General features: G+C 43.8%; 1 protein-coding gene across 1 annotated transcript in view; it reads right to left on the bottom strand.

The window, feature by feature from the left end:
• AK8 (adenylate kinase 8) overlaps nucleotides 1–17853 on the bottom strand; it is a 98881-nt gene that overhangs the window by 28128 nt on the left and 52900 nt on the right. The window contains exon 11 of the mRNA XM_033137910.1: nucleotides 2620–2761. Within this exon, the coding sequence (XP_032993801.1) occupies nucleotides 2620–2761 (142 nt within the window). The remainder of the gene's footprint in view (nucleotides 1–2619; nucleotides 2762–17853) is intronic.

Raw genomic sequence — 17853 nt, 5'->3', positions numbered from 1 at the left:
ACTTCCCTGATTGTCTGTCAATACAGTCAACTCCTGTTTTGCGCATGTTCAAAAACGGGTGACAATATATGCGCGAGCTGTTTTTGGACCAGAAAGAGGATGTGACAGGGGCATAACAGGGCATAACGGGGGCAGGGAGGGCTTATGCATGCTCCATCGAGGTGCACCTGGAATGTAACCCCCGTGCAAAATGTGGGTTGCCTGCATGTCCTTTGTGAGCCTGCCGCTGTTCATCTTGCTTTGGGGGCCAATGCTGATTTAAACAAAATTTAATACCTTCTCTGTTGGCAGTGTGAAATACATTATTTCCTTCTTTGCTTTAAGGGCAGATCTCTGGGTGCTGTTCCTGAGGTTGCAAGAGATCTCTCTTTTTTATTATTACATATTAAGGAACTTTATAGTCCAATTTGCTTCTTGTAGTTTGGGGGGTGGGGGTGTTCCTCCCCACCCTCTCAAATAACTTGATTTTTCATTCTTCCCTGCCATCAATTACTGAGTTTCTTTCCTCTACTCTTCCATAAGACGGGAGAGCCAAGAGACTGATACTGCTCAAAGGTATATAATTCAGTATTATTTGCACCAGGTTTATGAGATGGAAGTCAGATAAAACATCGTAGTTGAACACTAAACCATTTATTACTTCTAAGAAACAGACTCACAAGTTTATGTCCCAACAATAATTCTGCCTTTTGATCAACCAGAGAGGTCTACTTGGAGTCCCCAGCACAGAGTAACGGACCTTTCCGCCAATAACTTTGTTTACTGATGTGACGGGGTTTTAATAATAAAACCTGATATATATGTAAATTTATTTTAATCTAATTTCATCAACCAGAGCCCACCTAAAAATGGGGATGCAGAAGGGGAGATGCAATTGGTTCAGGCTGTGATTTATACCTTTCCACTTCCATTCCCAGATTGATTTCCGAGCACTAATTCTATCTGGGTTTCCCGCAGCCCCTCCCCCGCTGAAATCACACTCCATTGCAAGACAGTGTGTTTTATAACCTGTGCCAGAAGCAACTGATTTACAGCCCAGCTTCCACCAGACCGCTAGCTGCGCTTCCACCGATTGTTTCTCTCTCGCCCAGTGCTTGTCAACAGCTTTGTGTGTGTATGTGGAAGGCATCAGTCTCAGAATCAAATCAGTTTCTCCGTCCACTAATAACACACACACACACACACACACACACACACACACACCTCCCATCATACTCAGTTAGGAATTTCCACACTCATGCAGGAGTGTAGTGGCAAATTCAGAAGTGCAGGGTCCTTTTGTGAGAGTTGTAGCCACACCCCTTCTGAGGAGTGTTACACAACCTTCTGAGATGATGCAATAATATTATAACTGTACAACAATAATTACAGGTGCATTGCAGGTCTCCATGTGCTGCTTTTCAGCCAGATCTGCTATTTTCTGAGAACATACATAGGCAAATGATTTGGTGTGCTCAGATTATTTTCTTTCAGAGTGGCTTAAGATCTGTTTCCCTTGAAGTTCTATTCTATGTAACAGAACTTGCACTCCATTCTCTGGAAACTTAAGCACTTTGTGTTTTCAGTGCTGTTAAATGCTTAGTTTTGGAGCTTACAGTGGCTAAAAGGATCCCCTTTCATGCTGATTGGGTGGCTCTAGGATGCTAGAGGCAGGGATCATGCTCTGGAAATAGTAACAGGTCTTTGAAATCCCTGCCCCTGCCGACCCCACACCATTACACCACTGCATTCACATCAATAACCCCTACCTGTGGCAAAAGGTGCCCCCTACAACTAGAGGCACATCCAGACTGCTCTAATTTAAGGGTCTGGATGTCCCATTTATGCACATGCAAGGCTTATTCTCCTGCTTCACAGGCTCAGACAGGAATCACAGCTTGGAGAATGGCCTTTTTAAGTCTACATTCCTTCATGGGCAAGCTCCCAGGGGGCAACATGCCAGTGGTTGGTGGGGCCACAGGCAAAAGCAGACAGATCAACAGTTGCTGCTCATACATTCTGTACCATGGTTGACATTCCAGCCAATCAAAATCCAGAGGTTTCCACCCCACCAGCACCACCCCACATCTCCATGGTCAAAGTTCAGAGCAATGCTGGGGAGAGCAATGCTGGGGAGGAGTGTGGCCTGTGGAGGGCCATGGCTTATGGAGGGTTGTCATGGGCAGGGAAGAAGTGCAGGGATAACAGAGGGTATTCACACACAGATTTGGGGGCAGGGCAGGAGGGAAGATTCAGAGCAAGAAGTAGTGATGGCCACCAACCTAGGTGTATTTAGAAGAGGATTAGACCATGGAGGAGGCTAATGGTGGCTATGCTCTGCGTCCACTGTCAGAGGCATTATGTCTCTGAATACCAGCTGCTGGAAACCACAGGAGGACAGATTGCATTTGTGCTCAGGTCCTGCTTGCAGCTTTCCTACAGGCATCTAGTTGGCCACTGTAAGAAACAGGAGGGTGGACTAGATGAGCCACTGGCCCAAACCAGCAGACTCTTCTTATGTTCTTATGAGAGCACAAATACCCACCACTACCTCAGGGCAGGCTGTGAAGGAAAGATCCCTGCTCTGCCTCTTGAGTTACTCACACACAAAATGTCCCTGAAGAAAAGTGTCTTTGTTACCTGTTTGGATTAATATTTGCACGCTGCATCAGCTTTGCCTGGTCCTCATCCCTAGGGAATCCATGGAGCACCCAGCCTTGGATGTGGCAGTCCAGCCTGTTCAAACGCTCTGACAGCACCTTTACAACAATGTTGTCTGCAACTGGATGGAAAGATTTGAGGAGAACATGCTGGAAGTTGACATCATGGAAATGAAAGCACAGGAGAGTTAATTAAGGGTCCTAGCTAAGCATCCTATGTTGATAAAAGAGGTGGTGAATTAGGTGGGATCATTGGACATGGCTAGTGTTATGCCAAGCCAGTAGTCAAGGTAGAGGGGGTGGGGTGGGGAGATGGTCTGCGAGATCTTTTCATACTCGGGATGTTCCCCGGACTGATAAAAGCAAAGAAGAGCCCAATGTTCTAACTAAAGCACTTGCTTTGGAGTCACTAGAATTTGAGACTTGTTTTCTTTAGCCTTACCTGGCTAGATATCAGAGGAAGTGATGAATTTATACACAAGCTAAGTGAGCTACAGTTTAGGGCCTTGGATTGTGAGAAGCCTATAAAAACACACACATAAATGACTAAATACCAAGTTTTATATAGCTGGTTAAAAAAATAAAGGAAATGGAAAAACAGACCCTAAAGCAGTCATTAGTGTTCTGATATGACAAAAATATTCTTAGTGGTTACTGTGTTTATAAATCTGTGCAGAAATACCTATACCAAATTTTCATCAGTCCAGGTGTCCATAAGGTGTCAAACCACACTAGTGCCAGGTGAGGGCTGGGTCAGTCCTCAACACATCTTAATCTGTCCCTGATCACAGCCTACAAATAACTTGCTATTTCGGAATCATCAGTGGAGCAAACTGCCAAGGGTTCAATTGCATTATAACAAATTAGCATTAGTAATCCTTACAACAGCCTTCTGAGGTAGGCTAGCATTTATTTTTTATCCCCACACTGTACAAGGGGACAAGGAACTGAACCCAGAAGACTAGGCTTGCATTGGTGGCTGGAATGAGATCTGAACCCAGGACTTACTAGGGTGAGAGTCAAAACCGGGGATACAACTCACACTCTTGGACACGATGCTTCACCAGCACTCACGATCATGTGATAAGATGGCAGGTGACTAGACCCTTTTTAGCGATAGTCTTACTTGTGGAAACCTTTTAGCATTAAAGTCTCCTTTTAGCATTAAGGTCCTGCTTGTAGGCTTCCCATCAGTCAATATAATTAATTTTCTTATGTTAGTTTCACTAATATACGTATTTGTTCATGCACATATTCCCCAAATATATTCACTTTTGTACACATTACTTGACTAGAGAATTGTAAAAATTCAGAGAAGTGTACATTTTGAAGAACAGTCATGTTTTGGAAAGTGCAGATTCTTAGGTGCAACTTTAAATGTGAACCAAATCAAATTTCTTGTCCCTCCCTCCCACTCTTCCTCTTGCCTTGCTGTCCACAAAATAAATAAATACTCGCCTACCTTAAAAGGCTGTTGTAAGGGTTGCTAAAGAAATGAGATAGTACCCCAAATAAAACAAAAACATAAAAACCCTAGAATCCACTTTCAGAGGGAAACAAATCTTTTGAGAATTTGGAGAACTGCATTACTTAGAACAGCTGCATTAAAGAAAACTTCTTGGCAGGTTTTCAAAAGGCCAAGATGAAGAAGAGATGAAATCTACATCACTTCTATTTCCCTGTGATTAAAACAAATGAGGAGGCAGTAATGTATGGTAGATCTTCTCACATGGGGCTTCCTTGAGGTTGTCGGGAAAATTGGCTAGTCTCTGTAATTGCCGTTAGGGTAAGACTAAAAAGCTAGCCCTAGATCTCTCAGCCTCAAGTGTACCACTAGCTAGCAAAGTTGAGTTCACAATCCTTCTGATGGAGTCGTCAATCCGCCTGCTTTAAGGGGATTATGACGCATGAGAATTTCAAACCATCAGTTCTCTTTTATCCTAAACAAGTGCGAGTCTTCCTCCTCTGTCTTGGAGCTAGAGGGGGGGGGGTATAAAGGAATCTTTACAGACAGAGGTTTTTGGTCTTTGGAGAAGTCCAAAGGTAGATTTCTAGTGGAAAGGGCCCAATGGCTGAGAAAGCTTGGTTTAAAAAAAAATAAAAAGTGAGTATTCATCAGGGGTGATCTTAAAGGAGTGTGTGCACAGGAGATGAGCCAAACTGAAGAACAGGATCCTGGCTTGTGGGAATCCCCAAGATGCTTGATTCTTACCATGCAAAGAAGCTGCCCAATCAGCTCACTTGTGGTGAAAGCAAGCCAATTGGGATTGGCTGCAGCTCCCAGGGAGGATGAAGCCAGCACCTGTAGTGCAGCCAATCCCAGCAGGCTTGCTCTCCCCACCAATCAGCTGATTGACAGTGACTGTAAACCTTCCTACTAGATGCCATGTCTCCACCTGCCCCTCACCTGATGCCACATATGATGTCATGTGTGGGGCAGGTGGGCATGGTTTTTGGGGAAATGGCCTTGGCCAAGTTGGGACCTCTTCAAGTCCTAATGAGGCCTGCAGTCTGGAGATTCCCCACTCCTGGGTTATTGGACTAGGACCCAGAAGACCAGGGTTCAAATTCCCCACTCAGCTATGAAGTCACTTCCTCTAACCTACCCAACAGGGTTGTTGTGCGGATAAAATAGGGAGGGAGTAGAAGCGTGTATGCCATACCTTGAGCTCCCTGAAGAAAAGGTGGAATATAAATAAATGTAGTAACAACAATAATTTCTGAAGGATGCCACTTAAGCTCTTGCCAAATTCTCTTTACTCTATAAGCCAGCTACCTAGATCTATCATCTCTATATGCTCCTTCTATTAATTAATCAATTCCTTTCTGTTTTTCTTCCTCAAACAGAGCACCAAGTGGCTAATAATAAGGATGAAATAGGACGATAAAAAAGAAAGTTAAAACAGAACCCACTGTAAAGAAGAAGAAGCATAAAATACTCGGATAAACAAATAGGGCTACCTGTCAAGCTGCTAATGCCCTGCAGAAATGGGAGGGACCTCAGCTGTCTGACCTGAACAAATATAAAGTGGCAACAAAACTGGCCAGAAAAAACCCAACCCCCCAGAGCAGTTTGTGTCATCCTGGTGCCCTCCAGATGTTCAAGACTATGTAAAATCAGAAAGAAGAGCCTGGCTGCTGGATCAGGTCCCACAGGCCCACGTAGTCCAGCATTCATTTCTCACAGCGGCCAAGCAGGTGCCCATTATGGGAAGTCAAAAGGCAGAACCTGAGCACAACAGTGCTCTCCCTGCTTGGGATTTCCAGCATCTGGCATTGAGAGGCATACTGCCTCCAGCAATGGAGAGAGAACATACTAGTCATTGTAGCCAGTAGCCATTGATAGCTGAATCCTCCATTAATTTGTCTAATCCACTTAAAAAGTAATCCACATTGGTGGTCATCACTACAGATTGAAAATTGATTTTTTTGGGGGGGGGGATATTAATCCCCACAATAACCCTGTGAGGTAGGTTAGGCTGAGAGGTAGTAACTGGCCCAAGGTCAGTCAATGGGTTTCATGGCTGAGTGGCAGATTTAAACCCTAGTCTCCTCTGGGTCCCTGTCTGTTGCTTTAACCATTACACCCCATTGGCTTTACCCTAATATATTTTCCTGCAAAAGAAGGAGAAAGCAAAGAAGCAACCTGACACTTCTTGACCTACACTCTAAACCCATAAATCCTTGATAATCCAAGAACCATACAACAATGTTCTTGGGATGCAAAACTTCTAAAATTCACATGCATTCACATGTGAAGCTTTCCTAACCCAATATCTTTGCCTCCTTTAGGAAAAAAGGAAAAGGTTTCTGACATATATTGACCTACACTCTGAACCTATAAATCCTTAATATCCAAGAGACACATAACTATGTTCTTGGGGTGGAGGTCCAGGGAGCTCTCCATTCTACGCAGGTGAAAGTTAGAAGCTTCTTTGATAGTGCTGTCCACTTACCCTTTTCCCTCCTCTTAGATATTTTCTCCCTCCTTCCCCCATTAGGTCTAAAGCTTTCCAACATTAATTCAGATGCCTGAGGGTTGATCTCAGGGTTTGACAGTTAACATCTTGCCCTGAATACCAGCTACCGCCAACGGCTACTTTCCCTGGATCGGCCTGTCATCCCTAAATTCAGCAAAGTGTGAGAGCAGAATACCTTATTATTCCACAAAGGTCAAATTGGTTTAATATTATTTGAGTCCTCCAGGGAAATCCCCAGTTTTCCTGCTGACCATGAAGTTCGCAGGAGTTATTTCTTTTTGTTAACAAATGGTTTCAGGAGGGGATAGTCTATTGGTTACAGTATGTGCCCAGCCAAGAGCAACAAAACTAGACAAGACCTGGGTTCTGACCTTCGCTGGAGCAACACCTGTTACCCCTGGGAGCTATCCTAGGTCCTGAATAACCTGGTTCTGACCTGTTGCATAGAAATCTTTCTGCTACCAGTTAAGCATGATGGCTAAGTTGTAAGCTCCTAAATACCAGTTGCTGGAGGAAGAAGAAGAAGAAGAAGAAGAAGAAGAAGAAGAAGAAGAAGAAGAAGAAGAAGAAGAAGAAGGAGAGTTTGGATTTGATATCCCGCTTTTCACTACCCGAAGGAGTCTCAAAGCGGCTAACATTCTCCTTTCCCTTCCTCCCCCACAACAAACACTCTGTGAGGTGAGTGGGGCTGAGAGACTTCAAAGAAGTGTGACTAGCCCAAGGTCACCCAGCAGCTGCATGTGGAGGAGCGGAGACACGAACCCGGTTCCCCAGATTACGAGTATACCACTCTTAACCACTACACCACACTGGCTCCTGGAAACCTCAGGAAGGGAGAGTGCTTTTGCACTTGGGTCCTGCTTGGGGGCTTCCCCTTGGGGCATTTGGTCAGCCACTGTGAGAACAGGATGCTGGACTAGATGGGCCACTGGCCTGATCCAGAAAGCTATTCATAGGTTTTTAGATAACTGCTGCTGTCTTTCAAGTCTAACACCCAAGACTTTACCCAGCACCCTGCAAACACTTGGCCTAATCCAAAGTAGGCACAGCATGTGAGCAGGCAATTGGATACCTCTCCATTGCTGCACCACGAGATTCAGATTTTAGAATAATGACACAAAGGCTCACTAAGCAAAGCTTATTAACAGCCTGAATATCACATTTGGCAGAAGCTATTACAGTCGTACCTCGTGTTGCGTGCGCTGCAGGTTGCGAACAGTGTGGGTTACAAACGTGCCAAACCTGGAAGTACCGGAACAGGTTACTTCCGGGTTTGGCAGTTCGCGCATGCGCAGATGTGTCAAATGACGTCACGCACATGCGCAGAAGCACCGAATTGCGACCCGCACGTGCACAGAAGCTGCGCTGCGGGTTGTGGACTGCCCATGGCGCGAACGGGGCTCCAGAATGGATCCCGTTCGCATCCAGAGGTACCGTTGTACTGGCTAGTGGTCCACGAACTGGTGAGTGTGCAATTTTCCCATGGCTTCCATGACCCAGACTCTGGTGGCCATTTAGGAGTATGCTCATTCTAAGGCTCTCTGCTAGAGGAGGCATAAGCCCAGCCCTCTTGGATCAGTCCAAGTATCTCTGGTTAGGACTGGGAGAGAGACCCCTGTCTGAAACCCAGGACAGCTACTGCCAGTCAGGATAGACAATATTGAGCATATGGATCCATGGTTTGACTCAGTGTAAGGCAGCTTCCAATGTTCCCAGTGAGCTTCCTAAGCTCAGGTCTCCTCCCATTAAAAAAATCCATTTCAACACAATGGGCATCCTCAGAGAAGAGGCTTATAGGGTCTTCTTAGGGAGGCCAGCCTCATACTTGCAGAAGCCTTGAGGCAGACCACTGGTCTTCATAATTTTATGATCCTAATGTGCAACAGGAGACTCGGTTACTCTTTCTGCCTATCTTTCTCTCCTTTCTCTCTTCCTCCATTGCCCTCCTCTTAAAAATAAAAAATGAACATCATACACACACACACACACACACACACACACACAAAACCACCAGTGGTGATGTTTCTTGTGCAATCTAGGGCTCACGTATGGGCCCTGACATACCAGTGGAATATCAAATGGCCAAACTCTGTTCTTGTTATGAGTCTGTGGGCTGAAACATTCCATGGAAAGAAGCCCAAAGATCTGGGAAGATTGGCTCAGGAGGGTATGCAGTGTCATGCCCCAACAGCTTCTTGCAGCAGAGCCAGAATCAGACAAGGCCTCCTCAAAGAAGGAAGCTCTCATTGCTGGTTCTTAGCACATAAGGGGCTCAAGAGGAGTCAGTGGAAACTGAAAACCCCTCTGAGCTTACTATCCAGGAAGGTGCCCCAATCAGGGATGTGACAAATCCAGGGAATCAAACATGCTGACTGGTGTGTCCCCTTCCAACTGTAGAAACTGTAACATCACTGCCAGGAGCAAAAATAGTGGCACAGTGCCAACTTAATGGCAGCATGACACCATTTTTCTACTAGTCCTGCTTCATAGGAAGCCAGAATGGAACCTACTCTTGATTACAGCCATTGTGATGCACCAGGAAAGAATGAGGCACCAGGGGCAGCTATAAAGCCTCCTAGTTGGTGCCTAGCCATTGCAACACATCAACTAGCTTAGCTGCCTATCGTTGGACAGTTGGGACAAACTCCATTCTTGTGGTTAAGAGAAAAATCTAAGTCAGGGGAGGTCAACATGACATAAACTACTACTCCCATATAGTCCCTGACCATTAGCCAGATATACATAAAACCACCAGTGGTGATGTTGCTTGTGCAATCCAGGGTTCACTTATGGGCCCTGACACAACAGTGGAATATCAAGTGGCCAAACTCTGTTGAGGTCCATGTGGGCACCACAGTTTAAGCCACACAGCTGTGGTGGTGGGAACAGGGCAGTTATAGTCAGTTTGGGAGCTAGGGCTGAAAAATAGTTGGGTTGCATGACACATCTGTCCACAGGTAGATGAACAGGGGCCCTCTTAGCTTTCCAGAATGTGTATGAGATCGCCACGGAAGAGTGGGGGGGGGGGAATGGAAAATTTACTGAAGATATTAGGCCTTGACTTCCAGGGGAGGAACATGGTGGACTGAACATCTTCTGTCCCATTCTAATGGTGTATGCACTGTGTCATGTGATCAATTATGTGAGGCGGGGCTTACCTGGGCCCCAACAATATTTTGTTCACGTTGGCACACCTGGCAGGTTGCCAATGGAAATAATTACATGGTGATTGATGACACCCATGACATAAATCTTGGCTATCAAATTCATTCTGCAGAAAAGTGTGAACAGAGAAATAACCTCTGACACTCTGAAAAAGCCATTTTCTAAATTGAAAGACTGAGAAGCTGTCAGCTCCCGGGAACCCAGATGGGGGCGAGCAACTTAAAGCGCAGGAATAAACATTCTGCCCAAAAACCATGTAAGAGCCCTAAAGGGCATAGGGTCTGCAAAAGCCTCCGTTTCTCTAATTATCTTTAAGAAGTTTATAATTTACGACTGAGGACTCAGCTACATTCATAAAGATAAAGTGCTTTAAATGTGTTATAAACACTATGACACCACATGGCGCTGTGGAGTCCCATCTTTCACCAACAAGATTTCCCTGCATCAAGTTTACAACACATTTAACTGAATCGCTTTTTTGATGTGTCTAGATCCTGCCTGAGAGAGGTTTCTCTGTCTGCCAGTTGAAATGTTGTATGAGCTACTTTTTGGCTTTAAGAAAAGTTTATCATGAAAGGGCTGAAGCCAGAACAAAAGGCATGCTCCGTTTGAACCAAGAAAGTTTTAAACGATCAAGGGAGTTTTGAGTGCTAATAATTTTTATTTTCTTTAAATCTGTTTTCTCAATGAACGTGTTGCCTTGAAATCAAAACTAATGTTGCTACTTCTTATTTCCTCTGTGGGAATGTGGTCTGATAGCAGATGTTACAAAGATCTTAAGGTCATGACAGGGAGTTGAAGACAGGGGACTGTGAAGATCTTAAAATGGAGACTGAATTGCTAATATCAAGAACATTCAGTATGGCAGATACATTGTTGGACTTTCCATTGGCTGTTGGCGTCCTTCAGCAATTGTTTGATGAGTAAATAAAAGTGATTAGAGCTGAGATGGATGAAATGGTGAATGAAAGCAGACCAGAGAAGGATGAAAGACTTATTATTGTTTAATATGTTGAAGTTACTGGAGATAAAGTTTATATGTTTGATTAGAAAAAAATATTGCCGACATTTATTATTAATAATAATTAGAGAACCCCTTTTGGACTTTTTGTGGAAAAACCCAAAACGAATTAATCTATTTGGGTTGGAAGATTAGGAAAATATTGTCTAACAGAAAGTAGATCAGTTGGGTGTCATTCTAGAGTGAATATTTTGAATAATTTATTTTTATGTAACTGATGGAAAATCAGAAGTCCTTTTTATTTTTCTTCTTCTCCTTTTGCCTCTTTTTAAGTTTTCCTTTGGTGTTTTCTTTTCTCTTTTCTCTTTTAGCTTCTTTTATCCTACTGTATTATGAAAAAGCTTTAACTGGCCTAACTGCAGATTGGAATGGGCCCTTCTTCCTTTACACCAACTGAATAAAGCTATGTGAAATTGAGACCATACTATTTCAAAAGACCAAGGGGACAACCACCTATGTGATGGATGAACAATCTAGAACTATGTTGATGCAAGAAGCAAACAAGAGAGAACAATAGAGAGAACTTGAAGAGGCATATATCTAAAGATGGATGTGAGACGCTGCAAAAGAAAGAAGAAAAGTATGTGTGAAACTAATTCCATTGCATCTCTTCCTTACAAGTGAAATTGTCAGCAATTTTTGAAAAGTTGAACCTTATCTTAAGCCAGGCTATTGAGGAGCCTGCAATAGAGTTGCTTTGGGGATGGAGGGCAGTTGTGATCCAGCGATCCATCATCGCCATTTCCATTCCAAGAGACCATCTGGTCAGGAAAGGTCTGCTTCTGCATTCAGGCAAAAGCGGCTCACAGACCCAAGTCCGGATCATCCTTGCACCTGCAGTAATCTCTTGGTGACGCATTCCTTTCCTCTTCCTTCTCAGCTTCTAAGTGTGGGGATTTTATCTTGCATTAATAAAGATGATAAACTTGCACCTCTTTCAGTCTGCAAGGTTTTTCTTCTTCCTTCCCCCCCACTTCCTGCCCCCATGTCCAGCTGCCTTTTATTCTCCACTTTCTGTCTCTTCACGTGTGGGTGTTTCATTTTTCTTGTCTGAAGATTTTTCTAGATTCCCACTTTGAAGATGACATCTAAGGCTGCATCTGCTCTAAATTCTGCATTATAAGAATTCATGTAAACTCCAGTTTCCATTAGAAATTGAGGTCCAGGCCCTTCAAAGTGTGGCTAACATAATAAGTACAGGAGGCATCTAAGACAATCATTATTTCCTTAACACCACCGCTGTTTTTACAGCTTTTGAGTCCTGCCGATGGAGGCTCTGGTTATATAGCTTGCTAACATTTGCCTATGATGTACTAATAAACAGAACAGTGGTGATCAGAGGCAAACCTCTTGGCAAAGTGAGTTTGTTTATTAAGCAGCGCCACCTGCGGGTGATACACGGTTGCTGCGATGTGGAGCTGTGCTCACCAAGGAAGAAAGGTGCATTTTTGGGTGCCAAGACTGAATTTTGCAGAATATAATAGATGCCTCTACCCCAAGACAGGGGTGTGGGGTAGTGTGTGTGTATGTGTGTTGAGTAGACAACAGTTACAGCTGCTACATCAGAGCTATGGCTACCCAGCATTACAGCACATAGTTAAACTAAGGCACTTGCTCTTTCAGGAGGCAGTAATGGCCACAAACTTTAAGAGAGGATTGGACAAGTTCATGGAGAAGGTTATCAATGATGACTAGCCACAATGTCCATACTCCGCCACCACAAGCAGAGACACTAATGCTTCTTGAAACCAGTTGCTGGAAACCGCAGGAGGAGAGAGTGCTCTTGCGCTCAGCTCCTGCTTGCTGGTTTCTCCCTGGCTGGGCACTGTGAGGCAGGATGCTGGTATGTTCTTAAGTATGTTCTTAAATATTGGCTTCAGTGTTGAGCCAGCCTTAATCTGGGAAAGGTGGGACTCAGGTGGGCCACAGGCTCCCTACCCCAACATTAAATGATAAAATACTGCAGTCGGTGGTAGTGTGTCCATTTTCAGGGTTAACGCTGAGACTGCCCTCGGTTAGCGGCCTTCATAGATAATGTTCTGATGGGGAAGAGAGGGGCAATGAGTATTTCCCACCTTGTAAAGACACACCTGGACCTTCCCCACAAGGGGCCCTTCTGGCCTGAACTTTCTTCACACAAACCCCACCCAATGAGAGCCAGCATGGTATGGTGGTTACAGTGCTAAACTAGGACCTGAGAGACCAGGGTTCAAATCCCCACCCTGGGTCAATCACTCATTCTCAGCCTAACCTACCTCACACGGGTGTTGTGAGGATAAAATGGGTAAGAGAACTATGTAAGCCACCTTAAGCTTCTTGGAGGTAAGGTGGGATAGAAATTAAATACAAAATAAAATAAAATAATTGACACAACAAGAGCATTTGGTTCATAGTAACAACTCTTAGCATTCAGACTAGTTGTTCCCCCAAGTGGACAGTACCGCTCTGCTTGTGGGGCTGTGGGATTACATGGGGGAACTAAAAGGCAAGAGAGTGTGCTGGAGGTGTAAATGACTATCAGACATTGAAAAGCTGGCATTACTGGATGAAGTTCATCAGTTTTGTTGAATTAATTAAACTAAACACTTTAAATTGGATTTTTAATAAATATGCAATTGTTACTGGTGTGAATTATATTGTACTATTATTGTCCTTAGCGAGCTGTGCAAATCACTGTTTTTGAACAATGCTTTCTATAGGATAGGGTAAGGGAATGTTTTAGATTTAGACAATGCTTTAGTGACCCTTGCAACAGCCTAGTTAAGGCAAGCTACTACCGTATTAGAGAGAGAGAGAGAGAGAGAGACAGAGACAGAGACAGAGACAGAGAGACAGAAATAAAGACAGAGAAAAGAGAAGATTTGGCAGGTGGTTTCCCCCCCCCCCTAACCCTCAGTTTTTGTCACTGGGGTTGGGAGGATGGACATAGCCTCGTGAAGAAAAGTCTGTAGTAATTCCCTAGTGCAAAATGTCAGACATGAGAATAGCTAGTGGGGGCAAGGAATTCTACAGTATAGAACTGCCAAACAGCCAAGGGAGCTAAAGGTGGAGCATCCTATCCATTTCAGGTTCTGATCATCCCAACTTATGTTAGCTCACCACATTTCCAATTCTGTTGCAAAAAAATTAAATATTTTTTAGAAAGCCCTTATGAGACTTTGTCAGCCTTTTAAGGCACATTTCTTCTTCTATTATTATTATTATTATTATTATTATTATTATTATCATCATCATAATCATTATCATCATCATCTTACCCAGGGAACCACACACATTAATAATAACATCATCGAAAACATTTGAAAACCAACTAAAAGCAATCACATTCTCTCAACCAGTGATTTCAGAGTTTCCAGGAAGCTTCTTCATAAAAGGCAGAGCATTCCACAAACAGGGAACCAACAGAGAGGAGACCCTGCCATGGGTCTAAGACCACTGGGCAGTGCCCCCCACAAGGCCTCACCAAGAGAAAGCGGAGTCTGAGACAACTGACATATATATGATTTTTGCAATGATTTCCCTTAATATAATGCACTCTTATATTTACTTTTCATTAATTATATGCATTTTTCAGGTAAACTTTCCCCTAAAATGCACATTTTGCTACAGAAGAACTGCATCACAAAATTGCCCCCCTTCCCCCCCCCCCCGTCGCCAGAAGACTCGAAGAGGGCCGGTCAACGGGTGGATAAATAGAACTTTAGGAGAAGAGGAAATTAATCTGATTTTCCATTCCTGTTTGGACTTGTGTGTATAGAAAGAAAAATGAAAGAAAAATGTAGAGGGATTTTCCATCCTCCCCCACCCCCCAATAATAAAAAAGAGAAAGTAGCTCTCTGCAGGGCCCCTACAGCTTGTGAAAAATTAAAGTCGACGGATTCAAACTGTCCTATTTCCACATCAAACGAGGAGAGGCACTGTGCGCTTCCCAACTTATCTTCAAACGCCCAGCACCCTCGAAAGTTTCTTGAAAAAAAGAGAAAAAGAGCGAGAGGGAGAGAGAGAGACAGGAAAAGGAAAGAGTCTCCAGCTCCCCCAAGTGCTGTGCCCGTTACCGTAGCCGCTGTCTCTCTCTCTCCTAATTATACCCCTGTGAGTTTATTAATCAACTTGTAAATTATTTAGAGAGCCATGCGTGCGCGTCTTCAGCTAGTACAAACACACGTGTGAGAAGAGGCGCTTGGAAAAAAAACCAGCGGAGGGTCCCCCAAAGGATGCTCTGGCAATGTTGCAGGCTGCTTGCAGGATGGCTGGCTGGTGTGTGTGTGTGTGTGTTTTTAAAAAAAGAAAGAAATGAAACCGAGCTTATCTCCTCAGACAGAAAGATTTACCTAGCCTTTCAACTGAGAAATTCTTTGCAAGTTACGGATTGCAAAGGATCCGCTACCCCCCCCCCCAACTCTCCTTCATAGGAAGAGAAAGAGAAAGAGAAAGAAGGCTCTATTGTCAAATATTTTAGCTGCCACTAAATAAGAATGTTAATTTCACTGTCAAAAATAAATAAATATGAGGGTGGGGAAGAAAAGCTGTGATCTTGGGGCCACCATGATATGCAAACTTGCAAAAAACGAAAAGAGAAAATAAAGTAAATCATTGGGGAGGGGGGGAAACATCCCAGTTTATTCGTTTTTTCTAGAAGAAAAGTTAATGTTGTTATAGTAAAGACTGTTTTTTTTTTTGTTAGTAATAGCAGAAATTAGGAGATTCCCAAATCCCCCTTCTTCTACTCCTCCCTGTTCTCCCCCCGCCCAACCAACAAAGCAAGAAGAGAAAGCTACTGGGATGGATTCAAATATTACTATTTTATAAATGGAGAGTAGCAGAGGTGGGGAAGACACCAACACAGAGGGCTTGTGTCTAGCTCAATGGGGCTTGAGACAAAAAGTGGGGGGGGGGGAGACCTTATCTTTCTTTTTGTTGCTTTTGTTTTGTTTTGTCTATTAAATTTGTATACCACCCTTTCTCATCTCTCTTGTCAGACTAAAAGTTGTTCTGACCATAAGTGAATAGTACCAATCAAGAGCATGCCAAGGCCCCAGCCTGTCCACAAGCTCCGGTGATGGGGACCGGCTGGAGAAAGGAGGGTACATAGATCCCAGATCGGTTCTGAATACAGGCAGACATCAGGCTGGGAAACCTCACAATTAGTGAGGCAAACTCTGGCCCTCCAGGCCTTCTCTGGCCTTTGGGAGCCTCCTTCATGCCCCCTTTCTCCCAGGCTACACCCCTCACCAGCCCCACTTTGCACCTTCCTTGGATGCATTTGTCTGACTGGGAGGTGTCCTTGGAACTCTACTCGTCCTCTTGCTTTCCTGGAAGGGGGACAGAGAGAGGCATGATAGTGTAGCAACTAGCCTCTCCTGCAAAGGTAAAATCTAACATTTGTTGCTCTGTCTACTTTTGCTTCTGGCTCTGTTTGCCACTTGCCTATGGCCCCTGAAAAGTTGGCTAAAGGGGAGTGCAGCCTTCAGGCTGAGAAAGGTTTACCCACACCTGGGGGAGCAACCTGGAGGAGCCTGTGGTCTTAACAATCAGGAAAAAAGGTGCGGGGAAAATTCTTAAGAGTGGAAGAGGAATGACAGAAGAAGGGGCACTGAAGTTAGGAGTACTACAGTCTTTGACTAATATAACTTTTTTAAAAAAAGGTTCACCAAGTAGCCTAACTCTCTTTCATTTTCCCCAAGGTCTTCTGCAAAGCCACTAATAAATTCTTGTTAGTGTTTACTCATGCAAATTCACGCTTTGTTATTCTGAGGAGGAGTGGATTAGCAAAATGATAAGACTTATTATTTGTCTTCCAGCATAAATATTGGCTAGGATGCATCCCTTCATTCTGCTAAGATATGCCCCACTTAAGCCATAAAGCTACACAGATGCAAAAAAATCAAAACAAACTGGGGGAGGGGGGACAACTCTGGGATACTTATTGGTCATGTGGACAGAAGATAAAGCTCCAATGGGTGTCCTTAGGATTTGTTATGATTTGTTACAGTATCTTTGCCTAGCAGAGAACCCTAACATTTAAACCATGGGAATGGCCAGGATCCAAAGGACTATTTAAAATATCATCTCTCCCCACACACCTGGCCATTTACCCAACTAATCACTGCGCTCTTCAGGTGAGGGCCTCTGCAGATGTACCAACTTATCAGGAGGTCTGTTCCACACAATACAGGAATTGGGTTTTTAGTTACAGGTGGGTAGCCGTGTTGGTCTGCCATAGTCGAAACAAAATAGGAAACAAAATAGGAAATTCTTTCCAGTAGCACCTTAGAGACCAACTGAGTTTGTTCTTGGTATGAGCTTTCGTGTGCACACACGAAAGCTCATACCAAGAACAAACTCAGTTGGTCTCTAAGGTGCTACTGGAAAGAATTTCCTATTTTGTTTCCTATTTTGTTTCGACTATGGCAGACCAACACGGTTACCCACCTGTAACTGGAACTATGGAAGGCACCACATTGAGCCGCATGAAATGGAAGTCCATCAATCTCACCAAGAAACTGGGTTTTTAGTGTTATGGCACCTACTCTTTGGAATGCCCTCCCTTTAAATATTAGGTCCCGTCTCTGTTGTCTTTTCAGCACCTCTTGAATACATTCCTCTTTCAACAAGCATTTCAAAGTTGAGATCTTTCCCAGTCTTCATCGGCATTGGAATTGTTTTTCAGATGTTTTGATTGTTTTATTACTTGTGTATTTGCTGCCCTGGGCTCATAGATGAGGAGGAGGATGAGGAAGAGGAAGAGGATCTACCCAGTCGTCCTCTGGATAAGAGATGCTGAGAATAAGCAGGGAAAGTCTATTGCCTTAAGCTCTTGCATGTGTGCTTCCCTTTAGGACGTGGTAAGGTAGGTCACTGTGTCAGTGGGTCACAGTAGTGGGACACAGTAGTGACCTTTGAGGAGCACATTTCTGATAATATTTTACTTTTATTTTAAATTCTGAAGAATTTTATCATTTTTGAAGTAATTGATACATGGAATTGTTTCACAAATTGGAAATATTTATGGAAACCACACAGTGGAAAAAGACGATGTCAAGGAAAG

Source organism: Lacerta agilis, chromosome Z (assembly GCF_009819535.1).
Source record: "Lacerta agilis isolate rLacAgi1 chromosome Z, rLacAgi1.pri, whole genome shotgun sequence".
Classification (NCBI taxonomy): domain Eukaryota; kingdom Metazoa; phylum Chordata; class Lepidosauria; order Squamata; family Lacertidae; genus Lacerta; species Lacerta agilis.
The sequence above is the reverse complement of the archived record's forward strand: the minus strand, read 5'-3'. Positions and strand labels throughout refer to the sequence as shown.